Source organism: Rhamphochromis longiceps, linkage group LG3 (assembly GCF_057381845.1).
Source record: "Rhamphochromis longiceps isolate RC_006_pf linkage group LG3, R_longiceps_female_GT1.1, whole genome shotgun sequence".
NCBI lineage: Eukaryota > Metazoa > Chordata > Actinopteri > Cichliformes > Cichlidae > Rhamphochromis > Rhamphochromis longiceps.
Window position 1 is genome coordinate 18,742,933 of NC_140559.1, and position 16,642 is coordinate 18,759,574.

The following is a 16,642-nucleotide window of genomic DNA, read 5'->3' on the forward strand; positions in this document are numbered from 1 at the left end:
GATGGGCCGTTTAGACAGGAATAGGATAGGAATCCGTGGGAGGATGTTGTATCCCTGTCTACAAGACCGCGCAAAGGAGGTATATGCTCTCTGCACTGGTTTGTCATCCTTTAGGTTTATCACCATTTTCAGATCAGGATTACAACCAATATTGTTCCCATCCCACTCAAAGACCCTGCACTCATCAAACAACATTCTCTGGACAATCTCTTTTTGTTCCTCTTCCAAATGATCAAGATTCACTGGCGGATACCACGACATTGGGAGAGGTCCAGCTGACTCCACCATTATCTTGCGAACTGTTATTGCAGGTGGGCACTCGTTTGAGGCCTCAACCTCCACAATACGTTCAACTGGCTGTAAGGTGCCCAGGGCCATCTTGCTTGTCAAGGTCATATCATGTTTGGTGTCATTACTTAGAGCAATGGTGATGTATGGGTTAGCTGGATTCTGTATTTCAACTAACCCTGTCAAGACATAGAACCGCTTTAGGGCCTGGTTGCCCTCATCATCCTCAAACAGCACTAAAAACAATCAAGCGGATTCATGGTTGATGGAACGGGGCACTTTAACAAGGTGACCTGTTCAGGAGGGATAATCACATCCCTTTCAACTGTTCTCAAGTACCCTTGTGTAATGCTTGGCTCTACTGTCTGAATGAAGCTTCTGACCACCTCACCATTCTCAGGGGGAAGACAGATGGCATTACACAGCAAGGTAACAAGAGTAGGTATCAACTGCTCTAGTTGCTCCTCAATGATCTGTTCCAAGACATTGAAACCGATCAATGGTTTGTTCACAGGCAAGGTACTGACGAGGACCGGAATACTGACGGAGAGGCTGGGGTCTTCACCCCCCGGTAAGTTGATCATGATGGGTACCCAGCCATCAAATTATATGGTTTCCCCGTTGACTGCGCAAACTTTCAACTCATCAATTTCCTTGATGATTTCAGACAGAGGTTGCATGACTAAGTCAGGCAAGTATCAGTCTTTCCAATGTTTACTTATGATGCAAACTTGAGCACATGTGTCAAGTACTGCTTTCACTGCTAAGCCATTCAAACTGCAATGTATGAGAGCTTTCTTACTGATTAGCTTAGCAACTGCCCCACACTTAGTGTGGGGTGCCATAACACCAGACGTAGCGAGTGCCTCACCCTGCTGCTGGTTAACTACTTCTGATGTGATTGGCGAGGGGAGACTTGGTTTGCTACTGTTAAGGTTAGGTTGGGTCCCATATGAAGAGGACCCACTGCTTCAACCCTTTCACCCGGTAGAGAAACTGCTGTGGTGTCTCACTTTCATCTTTTCTGGCACACATTAATTCTTGAAAGAGTTCTGTACTATTTTTCTCTCTCAGGTGGGCATGGAGAAACCCCTTCAGTTCAAGTACAGTCAAATCGTCTTTATTGATTAACATATCTTTAAAAGTTCCAGGCCTTAATATCCTGAGCACTCCACGAACTATCTCTGCATCAGGGAAGCCTTCTCTGCGTCGACCTCTTGCTGACCCAGGCCCACTGGACCCACCGTCTTAGCAACCATGGATCAGTCTCGGCTCCAACTTTCAGCTCGCATCAGCTCCCGTCCTGGTCCCAGATGTCATTTTTGGATCAGTATCAACTGCAAGGTGTCGACAATCCTGAACGAGCCCCCAAGATTTGTTACGGGTCCCAAGGATGAAGACCATGATGACAAATATGTTACCTGTAAAAGCAGGTGAAGAGCGGAGTAAGGAAGACACCATGTGTCTCTGTATTCCTCCAGATTGTGTCTGAGTCTGATTTATTTCACACAAACAAATGCTATATAAACACTACCATGAGCTTTCAATATATAATTCAGCAGGTTCCTCATTCACATCAATTACATTTACTTATTTCACATCCTCAGTGAAATATACTCTCTTTACTGGTTCATTTTCTCTAATTAACATCTTCTTTCATAACAGTTACTTTCCTTACTCATATCAATAAACACATCACATTGTCTTCTACAGTGTCTTTCTGGCTAAACAGTTCAATAACAGTGTCAGTTGTGGCCGACGGTCATAGGTTCTGTCCAATAATATGACGCAAGACTGGAGTAAAAGACATCCATGGATTGGCACTTTATTAATGAAGGAACATGATAGGAGCACAAGAACACTAACTATAGCTTCCTTTTGGGGTGGCTGTAGCTCAGGTGGCAGAGCAGGTCAGCCACTAATCAGAAGGTCGGTGGTTCGATCCCAGGCTGCCTCCTGGCTGCATGCCAAATATCCTTGGGCAAGATACTAACCCCATGTTTGCCTACTGGTGGTGGTCAGAGGGCCCGGTGGCGCCTGTGTCTGGCAGCCTCGCCTCTGTCAGTGCGCCCCAGGGCAGCTGTGGCTACAATGTAGCTTGCCATCGCCAGTGTGTGAATGTGTGTGTGAATGGGTGAATGACTGAATGTAGTGTAAAGCACTTTGGGGTCCTATGGACTAGAAAAGCGCTATACAAATGCAGGCCATTTACCACTTTTATACTCTTCCGGAATAGCCCAAGTATGGGGGTTAACTAATCAAAATGAAAACATAACCCTCCACACACACAAACATGCAATAACATTAAAGCACATCACAAACATATACATATTTCCAACACGTACTATAAACAAACCAATAACATAAGCTTCACCCATTACTATATATATTAAAACCCTCTTTATCCATACTCCCTAACCTGGCACACTGGTCTGCTCCAAGAGCCCTTAAACAGGTGATTAAGCTGCTTTCACTCTTATGCTCCACATCCTGCAAGAAGCAACCAGGACAGGTGAGTACCTTATTTAGGTTACTCACAAATGATTAACTGTAGACAGCTTTAACCTTGGCTCTTCTCTGACACAGGTAGGATGGCCAGTCCCACTGTCTCTTCACCTTTACAAGCTGTCATTTTAGTTGTATGTCACATAAACCCAATAAAAGACTCCATAAGGACTAAAGTGTTTTTTCTTTATTACACTATTTTAAATTCCCAATCCAACAATTAATCATTAACAATACCAACCAGATAATGGAACCCCTGGTCTCCATTAAAAACAGCAAAACAGTAAATATATGACTAGGGATGGATACCGGTATCCGGTGCCATGATGGCACCGGTTCTGACATAAACGGTAGTAACCAGACAGAAAAGCAGCGCACATTTCGGTGCTTTTTTTTCCTGAGCTGTGATGCACTTTAGATTCCAGCCAATCATTTTACGTTTCCGAGGATAGTAGGCGGGTCCAGGTACGTACGTTCTTTTAGATCAGAGCTACAGATTAAAAATGCCCAAGGCGAAGCGGTCAAAAGTCTGGCTGTACTTGTCACACAGCGGAAATTTGTGTTTTTATGTTTTATCAATCTGTTTATTGGTACATAGTGTTGATTTTATTTGCATGATTTTATTGGGATATTTATATTGCATGTTTGTTTATTGATATTTATACTGCATGGTTTTATCCTCATATTTATATTTGCGTTAATGTTGTACCATGTTCCTTTAACCCACTGTGGACTAAACAGATAATTGTAGGCACCTGTGAGGTGGGGGCGTTCCCCAAGGTGGCCTATCAGCCGCCAGGTTGACCTGTTAAAGGGGATGGTGAGCGCAGAGACAAAAGGAGAGAGGAGTGACGCACGAAGGGTGAGGAGGCGAAAAAGGAACGCGTGCAACCCCGCACGTGTGTGGAACGAACTGCTGCCTGACTGTGGGGCGCCGCGAGTTGTTCGGCGATCCAGTCCTAACGGCAGGAACGGCAACAGTGGGTGGCGATGGCTGCAATGCACGACAGGGCAGGGATGCCCCTCTGCCTGCATCTGACGGTGAGACGAGGGAGGCCGTGTTCAGGTGTGGAGTGGGACGGGACTGTGCGGCGACGCGCTGTCAGGAGGAGACAGGTCTGCGATAGGAGCCCCCTCCCTGGTCTGTTGCTGACGAGTTTTACCATACTGGAAGAGAAGTTCCTCTCCTGTCTCTTTCATATAAGGACCATTCGCCCATGTGTGGCTGGACTGTGGGATTATGGGACTGTGGGAGAGTGGTTTTAGTATGTGGAAAACATGTTTTAGCCTTGTTTTAATGGTGTATAGTTATTTCTGCCGGCAGGGTTTTTAGCGGGTTGCAACACTACTTTTATTGTATACGGGGATTTTGGCTTGTATTTGGGGTTCTGACTGTGTTTTATCCTGAAAATAAATGGTGTGTTTGAGGCCAGCTTAGTTTCTGTGCCCTGAGCGCTGACCCGCTCACTCCCCTTTGCGCTTGTATGTATAAAGACGTGGTGGTGAAGATTTAGGTCTACCAGTCTTAGCGGCTATATACTTCACAGCAAAAGATGCAAACTCAGCAGCCTGCTACAAGTGCTTTAATCAGATACTGCAATACTGTCAAAGGAGGTAACACCTCAAATCTGATGAAACGCCTGGTGACGCATAGCGTTTTTTTTAAAAGCCGAGAAATGCGCCGTATTTGATAGCTTGCTGAGACCTCACACCGTGTACATCTACTGCAGGTGTGGTGCCTGTTATCGGTCCCAGAATTAGCAACATCCCCCAAAAACACGAAGAGTAGAGTCCTGGCCCCTAGCCCTGCCATTGTAGCAGAAATGATGACGGACGAAGATGGCAGCAGCAGCCGTTCTTCTCTGCGTGAGTAGCTTAATGTTGTTCGTGTGTAATTCACGTTGAGTACGCTAACCATGTTATTACATTAATGCATGTAAGGTGAACTAGCAAACATCATCATAGCTACATGAGTATAATTCCCTCGAAGCACAGGCAGACGCAAGTGATTTTCTGTCACTGGTTTATTTGAAGACTTCTCTCCAAAGCTACCGTGAAAACTATACAGCATTAACAAAATAAAACTCGGCGTAAGACACAGCACTAAAAATAACACTGTACAACAAACACGATTGTGAGGAGAAAGTTGTTAGAAGGCAAAGAAACTTACAACTCAGATATCTATTTTTTACATGCACATGGGCGGTCACTGCTCAACCGATGTGACACAGAAAAACCGCCCAGGGCATTCAGAACATCCTTTAAACTTAAAGCAAGTTTCCACAGCAGTAGGAGTGGCATGTATGGAACTGATAATTTTTCCTTAAAAGGACAAAACCTTTCGCTTATCTGCTGAAAAAGGAGGTAACTTTGTATGTATAGAAATTCAGACATTCCCATAAAAGGAGAGAGAGAGAGAGAGAGAGAGAGAGAGAGAGAGCCAGCTTGTCTGTTAAAACAGGAGGTATGGTATCGTATGTCACCGCATTCCTCTACACATATGGCTTCAATCTCTCTTCCTGTGTTGGTTCCAATTCACAAGCTCTTCTTCCTTTAAATGAAGCTACAACTAAGCATAATCACAAAACTAAAAAATCTCTCATCAACGATAAATCAATAAATACCTCGTTGGCTGCATGCTGCAAAAAGGGAATTAGCTGCCGTTCTTCTGAGGTTTCCTTTAACCGTTTAACTGTGTGGTACCTCACAGGGGTACCACAACAACATCATCCAGGTAGAAAACAGCATATGCAATTTGAGGAAGCAGCTACCGCTCCATGAGGTGCTGAAAAATGGCCGAGGCTTCAAATAAGCCAAACGGAAGTGTGACGAATTGGTACGAACCATACAGAGTGGAGAAGGCCGTTTTTGTCTTTGGACTCTGCAGACAAGGGAATCTGCCAGTAAGCGTTGGTTAAATCCAGCATCATAAAATAAGACAAGCAGTGCTTAACCAGTCCAGGTCAACTCAGGCATTGGACAAGCATCAAACCATGAGACCTTGTTCACTTTCTGATAATCATCACCAATGTTCCCTCTAAACTGCGCGTGTGCTCAATTGCACACTGCTGGCACGGTGTCTGTGCAGAAAAAATCTGTGTTGCACATAAAATTAAATTCTAACCGGAATTGAAATTAAAGTAAATACGTTAACAATTCTGTTTTGCAGTGTTAGTCAGTAAGTGACTGGCTGCTCCAGTATGGGATTAGAACAATGGCACCTCATCCCATAGTCCAGCCAATCACGTGATTCAAATTTGTATATGCGCAGCTAATTAACGTCGTTGACAGGCTATGACAGCGTCCTTATGTGCCGACACCGGTGTTTTAGCTAGCAAAGTGGCGTGGCTAATGTGGAGTGAAGCCACGTTAATGAACACATGTACAACCATTGGAGATGTGAGCAGGACAGATGGAACAAGTGACGTAAAAAGAGTGGACTTTATACCAGTTTTCAAATTGTGTTGATAGGCCACATAAAAAACAGAGTTGTGTTTAAAAAAAAAAACTCCAGTGTTTGGTTTTCTTCCAGAATATTGTTGTTTATATTTACTGGGGGAAGAAATGGTAAAAACGGCATTTTATAAAGAAAACGTTATAAAACACTCTCCGCCTGTGAGCAAAGACAAAACCAAAACACCCCACCCTTTCCCATTGGTCAAAAAATGTACCATGCCGACCAATCAAAACATGGCATTTGGTTGTTAAGAAACAGAAGTTGTTAAGAAGAGGAAAATTTAGGCGTGACGGCAGTGTTTTGAGATGTGAGAGATTTGCAACGTTTAGCGCAAATCTTGTGTAGTTAGTGTGTAGTGTAGTCAATAGTTTTGTTGTGTGTGTCAGAACAATGAGGCGGCTGCTAAATGTTACAGGAGTGATACATCTCCTGTTGTCAGGCCTGCAGGTATCAGGCTTTTGATGTTCTCCTTTATCTCATAGTGGACAGAAATTATTTTTTGGAGAGGCACAAATAATTTGTGTGGCATCAGATTTGATGCAGAACACCTGATTGTTCTGTAAATAGTTTGAAATGTTTAAGAAAAATCCCTTAGCAGCATTTTTAGGTAAACAGCTGCAAAAATCTTTGTTGTTTGCAATACTCAGTAACTTTTTTGAAGAAGTAACTATATAATTAATTGCCCAGCATTGGTCTTTATATATTGTATTTTGCAGAGAGAGTCATAAAGTTTCAAAGTGGTGCTCCATGAGAGTCCTGTAGACGAGCAGCAGCACGATCCTGCATTGCAACTGCAAACCGCTGTTGCAATGCAGGAACATCTGCTTTATTGGAATGTGTGAGATGTTAACCACAATGACTCTTAAAAACACTGTCTCAAAGCTTCATGCCAACAGCATGTTTTTAAGAAAAATCAAACAAATTTTCCTTCAAGATCATTTTAGAGTTTTTAATTAGCTGCAGGATCCTTCTTCAGTGTGAGTGGAGAACAGCCAAGTCGCCTCCTGTGATAAACCTCCACATGTACCACTGAAAACAGTTAAATTAGTTTGAATCGGAAATAATGGGTCAAACTACTTGTTCTGAGACCATTTCTTTATTTTTCACACCAAACTGTTTAATAAGATAAACTCTACACAGACTTCATCAAATATAACTAACACTTTAACATTATCAGGATTTCATAATACAAACTTCAAATCAACAAGAAAACAGCTGCAGAACATGTGGATCAAAATTCATTAAAAAAACAACATGTGGACTTCAAGGACTAAATACACTAAAGTGAAAGGAGGAGCAAAAAATAGAGGTTTAACAGAATTTGAATTAAGTAAAAGTAGTCACCTGTGATTTTTAAAATGGTTCTGATGTGTGCTGCTGTTTTTAACTTTCAACATTTCTTTGCTGCCACTGTGAATAAGATTGTGTTCTTTGCCTAATTGAATAAAGGTTACACAGCCTCACTGGTTCATCTTCTGGTACAAACTGGTATTACATGGAAGTACAGCCCAAAACCAGTTTAGCTTGAGTTTCTTTTTTTCTGGACATAACGTCACGGCAGGTGTTTTTTCAAAGCTGGTGGACAGATTTAGTTCATTTTGGAGGCTTTAAGAGCAACTGCTGTGAAAATATTTGTAGTTTTGGGAGAAAATGATTTAAGAGAAGATTTTACCACAGCAAAAGATTAAATATGAATGAAGGATTGAAATTGCATATGCATATGTGGCAGGACGAGGTAGAAATAAAGAAAATACTCTTTGCAGTTTTAAAAAGACAACGCCACCCTGGGAATTTCACCCAGAGAATACTGAAAGTAACACTAAATCACCAGGAAGGCACTTAGGTTCGCTATACTCAGTCCAGAGACGAGGTTCAATGAGAAACAAATTGACAATTTATTAATAATTATTTAAAACACCATATAAAAGCACAATCATAAATATTCAAGTACAAATATGCTTAAAAAGGTATTCAGAGCTGAGGCTTACCAGTGGAGGGGCAGGGATGCCACACACAAACTAAAGAAAGAAAACACACCCAAAAAACAAGTGCAGCACACGATCACACACTCACACTAATAAACTAAACAAGGCAGGTGTGTGCACTCAAGGGATCCCACCACCAAGGCACCCTAGTCTCCTCCACGTCGGCACTCCGCATCTGAATAAAAGAAACAAAGAAAATTTTAATATATTACAACAAACTAATGTGTAGCGCCGGGGGATAACCCAACTGCAGGACCACACTGGTGATCTACAGCTAGAAAAAGGGCCTCCCACCAGTGGTGTAACAAAAATCCAAACTACAAATCAAAAACAATAAAACAACATACAATCTGGATAAAACTCTAAAATCTGGAGCAAACGGAATCGCCGTACTGCTCCAACTTGCCGTCCACACGACGAAAAGTTAACAGTCAATCAATATGCACGGCAGCTGACTCCGATAACCGGCATGCATATGGCCGTTGTCCACGCCGACATCCACTGTAAAAGCTGACAGCAGCAGGGAAAGAAATCTCGCAACGGGAACAGACGGTAAAAGTACAGCAAGGCAAAGCAGCAGCACTTCAGTTCGCGTAGCTTGGCGCAAAACTAAGGCCCACACTTCCTGCGAAGCATAATAAATAATTACTATAAAAGAACAATAGAAGGCACAGAGCGTAACAAAAGTTGATTACGTACCAAGTAAGCCGTGTCAAAGAACGTAAGCAGAATAGCTCAGAGGAGGCTTCTATAGCTACGACCAGCCGCGATGGAGGCTTCAGAAGAATAACCCGCAAATGATCTCTACCACACCAAAGGGAAGTCAGGTAACCAAAAAGGAGATCACAGGCAAGCGACGCAGGGACACTCAAATGGCCACTATTTATACCAGCGCCCCCTAATGTGCCAGGCTGAAAGTGGGTTGGACCGAGGGATAACATTCATCCTGCCACACATATCTATACATGCAGCTTCCTAAATGTATAATTCAGGATTATTCACTGCAGGTCCAGAAATCAGAGCTACCTCATCAGATCCAAGTGTGACATCAGCTGACACTCTTTACAGGAGATTCCATCTGAACTCTGTGGAGCCTGATCTCAAGGTTTTTAAGTCTGACCCTGAAACCAAAAGAGGATCTTTCTCTGTCTTCAGATTCATTGTGATCCAGTGATTTCAGTCCTGCATGATCAGGCTGATGTTTGCACAGAGCAGATAATGAAGTGAAGGTTTTTGCACATTGGTAACAGTGAAACAGTTTATTTACAGCGTGGGATCATTTGTGTTCGGAGTATGAACTGAGATTCCTGAAACTCTTGTCACACTGGTCACAGCTGAAGTTCACTTCCATGTGTGTTCGTTCATGTTTGTTACAGTGACCTGAACGTGAGAAGCTTTTGTCACAGTGTCTGCACTTGTATGGTGTCTCTCCTGCAGTGGTGAAGGATGACCCACACTGGTCACAGATGTGCTTTTTGACCACACTGTGGAAGAGGTCATGTATTTTTAATGTACTTGGTGTGTGGAAGCCTCTCCCACATTCTTTGCAGTAGTTCATTTTGTCTCCAGTGTGTCTACGTTGATGTGCTTTTAGGTCCCGTTCGTGATTGGATTCGTGATTCCACAAAGGTCAAAGAGAAACGCTTTCCCACCACCACAGTGACGACAGGGTTGAGAAATGGATCCATGTTCTTTGCTCCACTTCTAAACAAAGACATTGTAAATCAGGGAATTCCTTCAACGTTTTTATCCTGAACGTCGCCTGAAATAAAAAGCATCTCTGCCAACGTCCAATTACATTTTACTGTTTACATTACAACACTCAGCTTACTGAATGAAAATGAGTCTTCATTGTTCAAAACAGTTCATTCAGTATAACTCCATAAGTTTACTGATCAGACTTTTTCCAAACAATCAGGTTAAAATTACAAGATAAAAAATCAATACATCCTCACAGTAACTGCACTTCTAGAGTTACTTTCTGGTGTGGATCTGTTGGTGTTTTTTCAGCTGATTTGGAGCTTTAAAAGTCTTCTCACACAGGTCACATTTATAAGGTCTCTCCTCAGAGAGTTGTTGTAGCTGTGCATCGGTTGTAGACAGTTTCCCACACTGATCACAGCAGGAAACATCAATTCCAGTGTGAATCCGTAGGTGAATATTTCGGTACTGTTTGTCACTGAAACTTTTTCCACAAAAGTCGCAGCTGTACGCCTTAATTCCAGAGTGGGTAACTAGATGCCTGTGTAAGTCGCTATTTAGAGCAAAAGCCTTACCACACAACTCACAGTTGTGTGCTTTAAATCAACTGTGGATGAGTTGGTGTCTTTTTAAGCTTCCAGCCTCGGTAAAAGACTTTCCACACAACTCACAGCTGTACGCTTTAACGCCACTGTGGATGAGTTGGTGTCTTTTTAAGTTTCCAACCTGGGTAAAAGACTTTCCACACAACTCACAGCTGTAAGGTTTAAATCCACTGTGGATGAGTTGGTGTGTTTTTAAGTTTCCACCCCCGGTAAAAGACTTTCCACACAAGTCACAGCTGTAAGGTTTAAATCCACTGTGGATGAGTTGGTGTGTTTTTAAGTGTCCAGCCTCGGTAAAAGACTTTCCACACAAGTCACAGATGTAAGGTTTAAATCCACTGTGGATGAGTTGGTGTCTTTTCAAGCTTCCAGCCAGGGTAAAAGACTTTCCACACAAGTCACAGCTGTAAGGTTTAACTCCACTGTGGATGAGTTGGTGTTTTTTCAAGTCTCCAGCCCGGGTAAAAGACTTTCCACACAACTCACAGCTGTAAGGTTTAACTCCACTGTGGATGAGTTGGTGTTTTTTCAAGCTTCCAGCCTCGGTAAAAGACTTTCCACACAAGTCACAGCTGTAAGGTTTAACTCCACTGTGGATGAGTTGGTGTTTTTTCAAGCGTCCAGCCTCGTTAAAAGACTTTCCACACAAGTCACAGCTGTACGCTTTAACTCCACTGTGGAAGAGTTGGTGGGTTTTTAACCTTCCAGCCCGGGTAAAAGACTTTCCACACAAGTCACAGCTGTACGCTTTAACTCCACTGTGGATGAGTTGGTGTGTTTTTAAGTTTCCAGCCTGGGTAAAAGACTTTCCACACAAGTCACAGCTGTAAGGTTTAACTCCACTGTGGATGAGTTGGTGTCTTTTCAAGCTTCCAGCCTCGGTAAAAGACTTTCCACACAAGTCACAGCTGTAAGGTTTAACACCACTGTGGATGAGTTGGTGTTTTTTCAAGTCTCCAGCCCAGGTAAAAGACTTTCCACAGAAGTTACAGCTGTAAGGTTTAACTCCACTGTGGATGAGTTGGTGTCTTTTCAAGCTTCCAGCCAGGGTAAAAGACTTTCCACACAAGTCACAGCTGTAAGGTTTAACTCCACTGTGGATGAGTTGGTGTCTTTTCAAGCTTCCAGCCCAGGTAAAAGACTTTCCACAGAAGTCACAGCTGTAAGGTTTAACTCCACTGTGGATGAATTGGTGTTTTTTCAAGTGTCCAGCCTCGGTAAAAGACTTTCCACACAAGTCACAGCTGTAAGGTTTAACTCCACTGTGGATGAGTTGGTGTTTTTTCAAGCTTCCAGCCTCGGTAAAAGACTTTCCACACAAGTCACAGCTGTACGCTTTAACTCCACTGTGGAAGAGTTGGTGAGTTTTTAAGCTTCCAGCCAGGGTAAAAGACTTTCCACACAAGTCACAGCTGTAAGGTTTAACTCCACTGTGGATGAGTTGGTGTCTTTTTAAGTCTCCAGCCTGGGTAAAAGACTTTCCACACTCATCACAGCTGTAGGTTTTCTCTCCTTTTCTTCTGTGAGGTTTGTCGGCCTCCTGAGAGCGCTGACTTCTCGCTCCATGTTGGTCCTGCAGTGACAGAGATACAAACAGAGGCAGTGAGTGAAATGCAGTCGTGGAACAAACTGAAACTCCCTCCATTGGTGGAATCAAACATGTCAACAAACACATTGTAGGTGTGTTTCCACCACCTTCTGGTGGCAGTATCACATTACAATGATGTGCTACAATGAGAGTTGTAATGAAAATGACATTATTGAAGAAATATTGATCAGCAGAGAAAATCTTTTACGCATAAGAAATTTCAAGTTCAACTGATGATATTGTTGTTTCAATGTATGCTTATAAAAAAAGATCTTTGTATTTTCTTGTAACTTCGGTGGTTTCTGATTCGAATGTAGATTCTGTATATATGGATGAGCTGTCATGGTCTCCGTGCCTGCCCGGTCGGCCCCACAAGGCTACAATTGCTGTTGCTGTTTTCTCCCTCTCTGCCTGGGCGGAGCTCACTGTGGGCTCCCGCCCTTGGCCCACACACACACCTGACAACACTCACCCATCATCACCGGGAGCACTATTTTAGGCTGAAACAAAGATCCTCTCGTCGCTGGATGATTGTACCCCTAACGTTAGTGTTCTCACAGCTCTTGTGCTTCATATCCGTGACTTGTGATTTGTTGGTGACCTGCCTTCTCGTCTGCTTCAGATCTCCCCCCCCCCCCGGACCTGCGACCTCCCTGCTACGGGAAAGTGTGTGAGTGTGAGCGGAGAAGACGTGAGCGAGTTACCCTGTGATTCCCCCCGGAGTTTTTGGATCCCTTCACTGTACATTTATTGCACTGCACTGTAAATAAACCACACCTTGGAGATACCTTACCGCTCTGCGTTGAATCCCTGTACCAGATCGTGACATGAGCCCAGGATGCAAAAGATAAAGCTGCTGTTATCATGTTTTTAAAAACACACCAGCTTTCAGTAATATTGTAACTAGGGATGCAACGACACCCATTTTTCCAAACCGATACGATACCGATACTTGGATCTGAGTACTTGCCGATATTGAGTACAAAAACCGATACTTCTACCACACACAAGTTAAACTTAACCAGTAGTAAAGAAACGACCCCAGGCAACTCTTTAACACAAACGAAACGTTTACTGAACACATCACAACACATCCCTTTTTTAAACTCAAATAATATTCCCATTCCTTAACCAAATGAAATACACTGTACTGTATAAATGAAATAATTCCCTTTCAAATTATATTACACAACCCAACTCATGTTATCACCTTTTGGTAAGTGACTCACTAATATACACTCCAAAACACGTTATATAAATCCACTAAACACACAATATTCACACATGGGCCCCACACACACTCACATTCACACTTGTTGCAGGCCTGTTTGCTGCTCACGCCAGACGATGGAGAAAAATCCTCTTCTCCCCAGTAAGAGCACAAAAGTCTGACTTACAGTTCCGTTGCTCGGTAGGTCACCGTTCACCAGTCCCACACTAAATCCACTCCACGGTGGTGCGACCGTTGAAACAAAAAGTCACTTCACCCACACTCTGTTGTGAAGCTCTCACACGGTTAGCTTTCTAGTCACACACTCTTTTGTGCTAGTTAACCTCAGTAAAACTAGCAGAGTCTCTCACTTTGGTTCAGCTAACCTCGTGCATCTCTCTATGCCGTTCTCTTCTCCTCCTCCATTGCAACAGATACACAGGTCCCGTTTTATGATACCTTCATGGGCCTCCAGAAAATTAGAACTCTGAACAATATTTAAACTCCATTCAGAGTTACATACCATAAAATAATACTTTATGATTAACATAACAGTTTGATTGCTCTAATTACCTGTATTTACCTTGTGACATATTACAGGGCAAATTACATTCTGGGTACAGTTACATCACATAACATCAACTGTGAACACCTTATGTTACCGTGGCATTTAAGTCCATGGGAATTATGAGTATCTACTCCCAAATTCCCATCCAGGCTACATTATTATCGGTTCATGGTATCGCTTAACTTTTACGAGTATGAGTACACACACATTTTACAGTATCGGCCCCGATACCAGTATCGGTATCGGTGGATCCCTAATTGTAACTGTGATATTTTTCTCACCTTTTGTGTTGAAGTCATTGATTGTTTCCTCTGTAGTGACTGAGCTGAGTCCAAATGGATGAAATTGTTCCTCCGTTGCACCACCAGACTCTTCTCCTCCTGTTAATCACCTGGGGGACACACACACAGCAGGACTTGTAAAAAGAGTTTTGATAAACACAATGCTGGACAGCAATGCTGTCATGTACACAAATATATATATATATATATATATATACACACATATATATATATACATATATATATTAGAGCAGGGCGATATGGCCAAAAATATTTATCACGATATATATTTGAAAATTTGCGATAACGATATAACCGACGATATAATTGATGCGAGACAAAATACAACTCCACAATATTACTAGCGCAAAAAGACAACCTTCCATTTATTTTCACTTAAACAAGAAGCTGGTTTTTATGTACATTAAAGCTTTATAAAAATGTAACAGTGCAAATGCAAATTCCTTGCTGAAAGTTTAACCAAAAGGCATTTCCAGTAGAAATGGGCTGACATATCCTGAGCATAACCATGTATAATATCCACTGAAGTTAAAAAGAGGTGCTTTGCAACATTAAACTGCAGTGTGCAGTACGCATTTTTCGGACCATAAGGTGCACGGGATTATAAGGCACATTAAGCGAAACAAAGCAGTCAGATAAATCAAACTTTATTAAACTCATTCTTCTTGCTTCCTCCACTTCTGTACCATTGATTCATTAATGTTGAATTCTCTGGCAGCTGCTCTATTCCCATGTTGTTGCAGTATATTAATGACTAACCTCGTATTGTGGATGGATTATCTCAGTTGTTCTCCTGACTGAAGTTTGGTCTATTTACAGTATCCTGCCATGCGATTGCATTTGTCTCTAACCATGAAGAACCTTCACGTTAACTTTTATAAGTGGAAAAGTGTTAGTGTTCGTCCTCCAGCTTCACTGTTTATGTTATGCTAACATAGCTGTGTCGCTAGCGATCACGTAGCACATCATTATATACCAGCTAGCCCAACTTCAGTAACCCTACAAACGTCACTGCTGTTTAGTTTCCTGTCTTCATTTATGTTGGAAGTGATAGCAGAGCTGTACGTTTGATTTTTTTCAGAAATCTCTCCGTCAGAACGTGCTATATCATGCTTAGGTAACTAGCGAAACGAGCGAGCTAACTTCCGCTAGCTTCCTGCTAACTTCTAACTCCGTTAAATGTAATAACTTTTGTTTTCATGGATGCCTGGAAGTTAAACTTTATAGTTACACCTGGTAAAGCAGCAATGCTGATCGTTTTATTAAAGATGAAAGAATTTAGGCAGTTTTTAACTCTAAGTGATGCTACAGTGTTGTTTGACCTGAAGAATACGGAGTTTAGGACCCAGATTACTCCCAGATTTAAGAGCATCTTAGTCCGACAAATATGACAATAACGACGGCCGCTTGCATGTTCTGCAAAAAAATGTGCTTTGTTGTGTATCTGACGGACAAACACCAAACCAGTTCCACATCACTGAAGTTGCACCATTTTTACAAACCAATTCTGGTTCATCTGTTTCACTCAACAATCGGCCATGTGCGTATGAAAACAAAGGCACTGCGCATGCACGTTTTACTCCCATTCTATCGCGATATTTAATTTTCCTATCGTTGCCTAACATTATACCGGTATTACCGTGAATGGTATAATATGGCCCAGCCCTAATATATATATATATATATATATATATATATATATATATATATATATATATATATATATATATATATATATATATATATATATATACATATATATATATATATATATATATATATGCGACAAATAAGGTGCCTAAGAAATACAGCAAGCTGTCCATACCTGAGGCCTTGGAAACTGCCAAGCAAAGACTCACAGCCTTGGCCAGCCGCTTGAGGAGGTACACCAGAGAGATAGAAGGCAGGAGAATAAACCAGCTGTTCTCCACAGAACCAGCAAAGGTGTACTCTCAGTGGCAAGGGAACAATAAGAGAACAGCACCACCAAGGCTGGAGACGGAGCAATACTGGAAGAGCATATGGGAGAAGGATGCAACCCATAACGGCAATGCTCAGTGGCTAGAGGATCTGAGGGCAGACCACAGCGACCTCCCTGAACAGGGTCCAGTAACCATCACAGTGGCAGATATCCAAGAAAGGGTCTCCAGTATGAAGAGTTGGACAGCACCAGGGCCCAACATGGTTCACGCCTACTGGCTGAAGAAGCTGACTGCACTCCACGAGCGTCTGGCAGCACAAATGAACCAGCTGCTAGTTAACGAAAGACACCCGGAATGGCTAACTGAAGGCCGGACGGTCCTGATCCCCAAGGACCCCAAGAAGGGACCGGTCCCCTCCAACTACCGACCAATAACCTGCCTCAGTACTACATGGAAGCTCCTGTCAGGCATCATATCGGCTAAGATGAACAGGCACATGGGTCAATACATG

General features: G+C 42.5%; 1 protein-coding gene across 1 annotated transcript in view; it reads right to left on the reverse strand.

The window, feature by feature from the left end:
• Positions 1-7,327: 7,327 nt before the first annotated feature.
• LOC146673274 (uncharacterized) overlaps positions 7,328-16,642 on the reverse strand; it is a 28,465-nt gene continuing 19,150 nt past the window's right edge. The window contains exons 3-4 of the mRNA XM_085401728.1: positions 14,189-14,298; positions 7,328-12,114 (exon numbers count right to left, since the gene is read on the reverse strand). Coding sequence (XP_085257854.1) covers positions 10,540-12,114; positions 14,189-14,206 — 1,593 coding nt within the window. The 5' untranslated portion in view covers positions 14,207-14,298 and the 3' untranslated portion in view covers positions 7,328-10,539. The remainder of the gene's footprint in view (positions 12,115-14,188; positions 14,299-16,642) is intronic.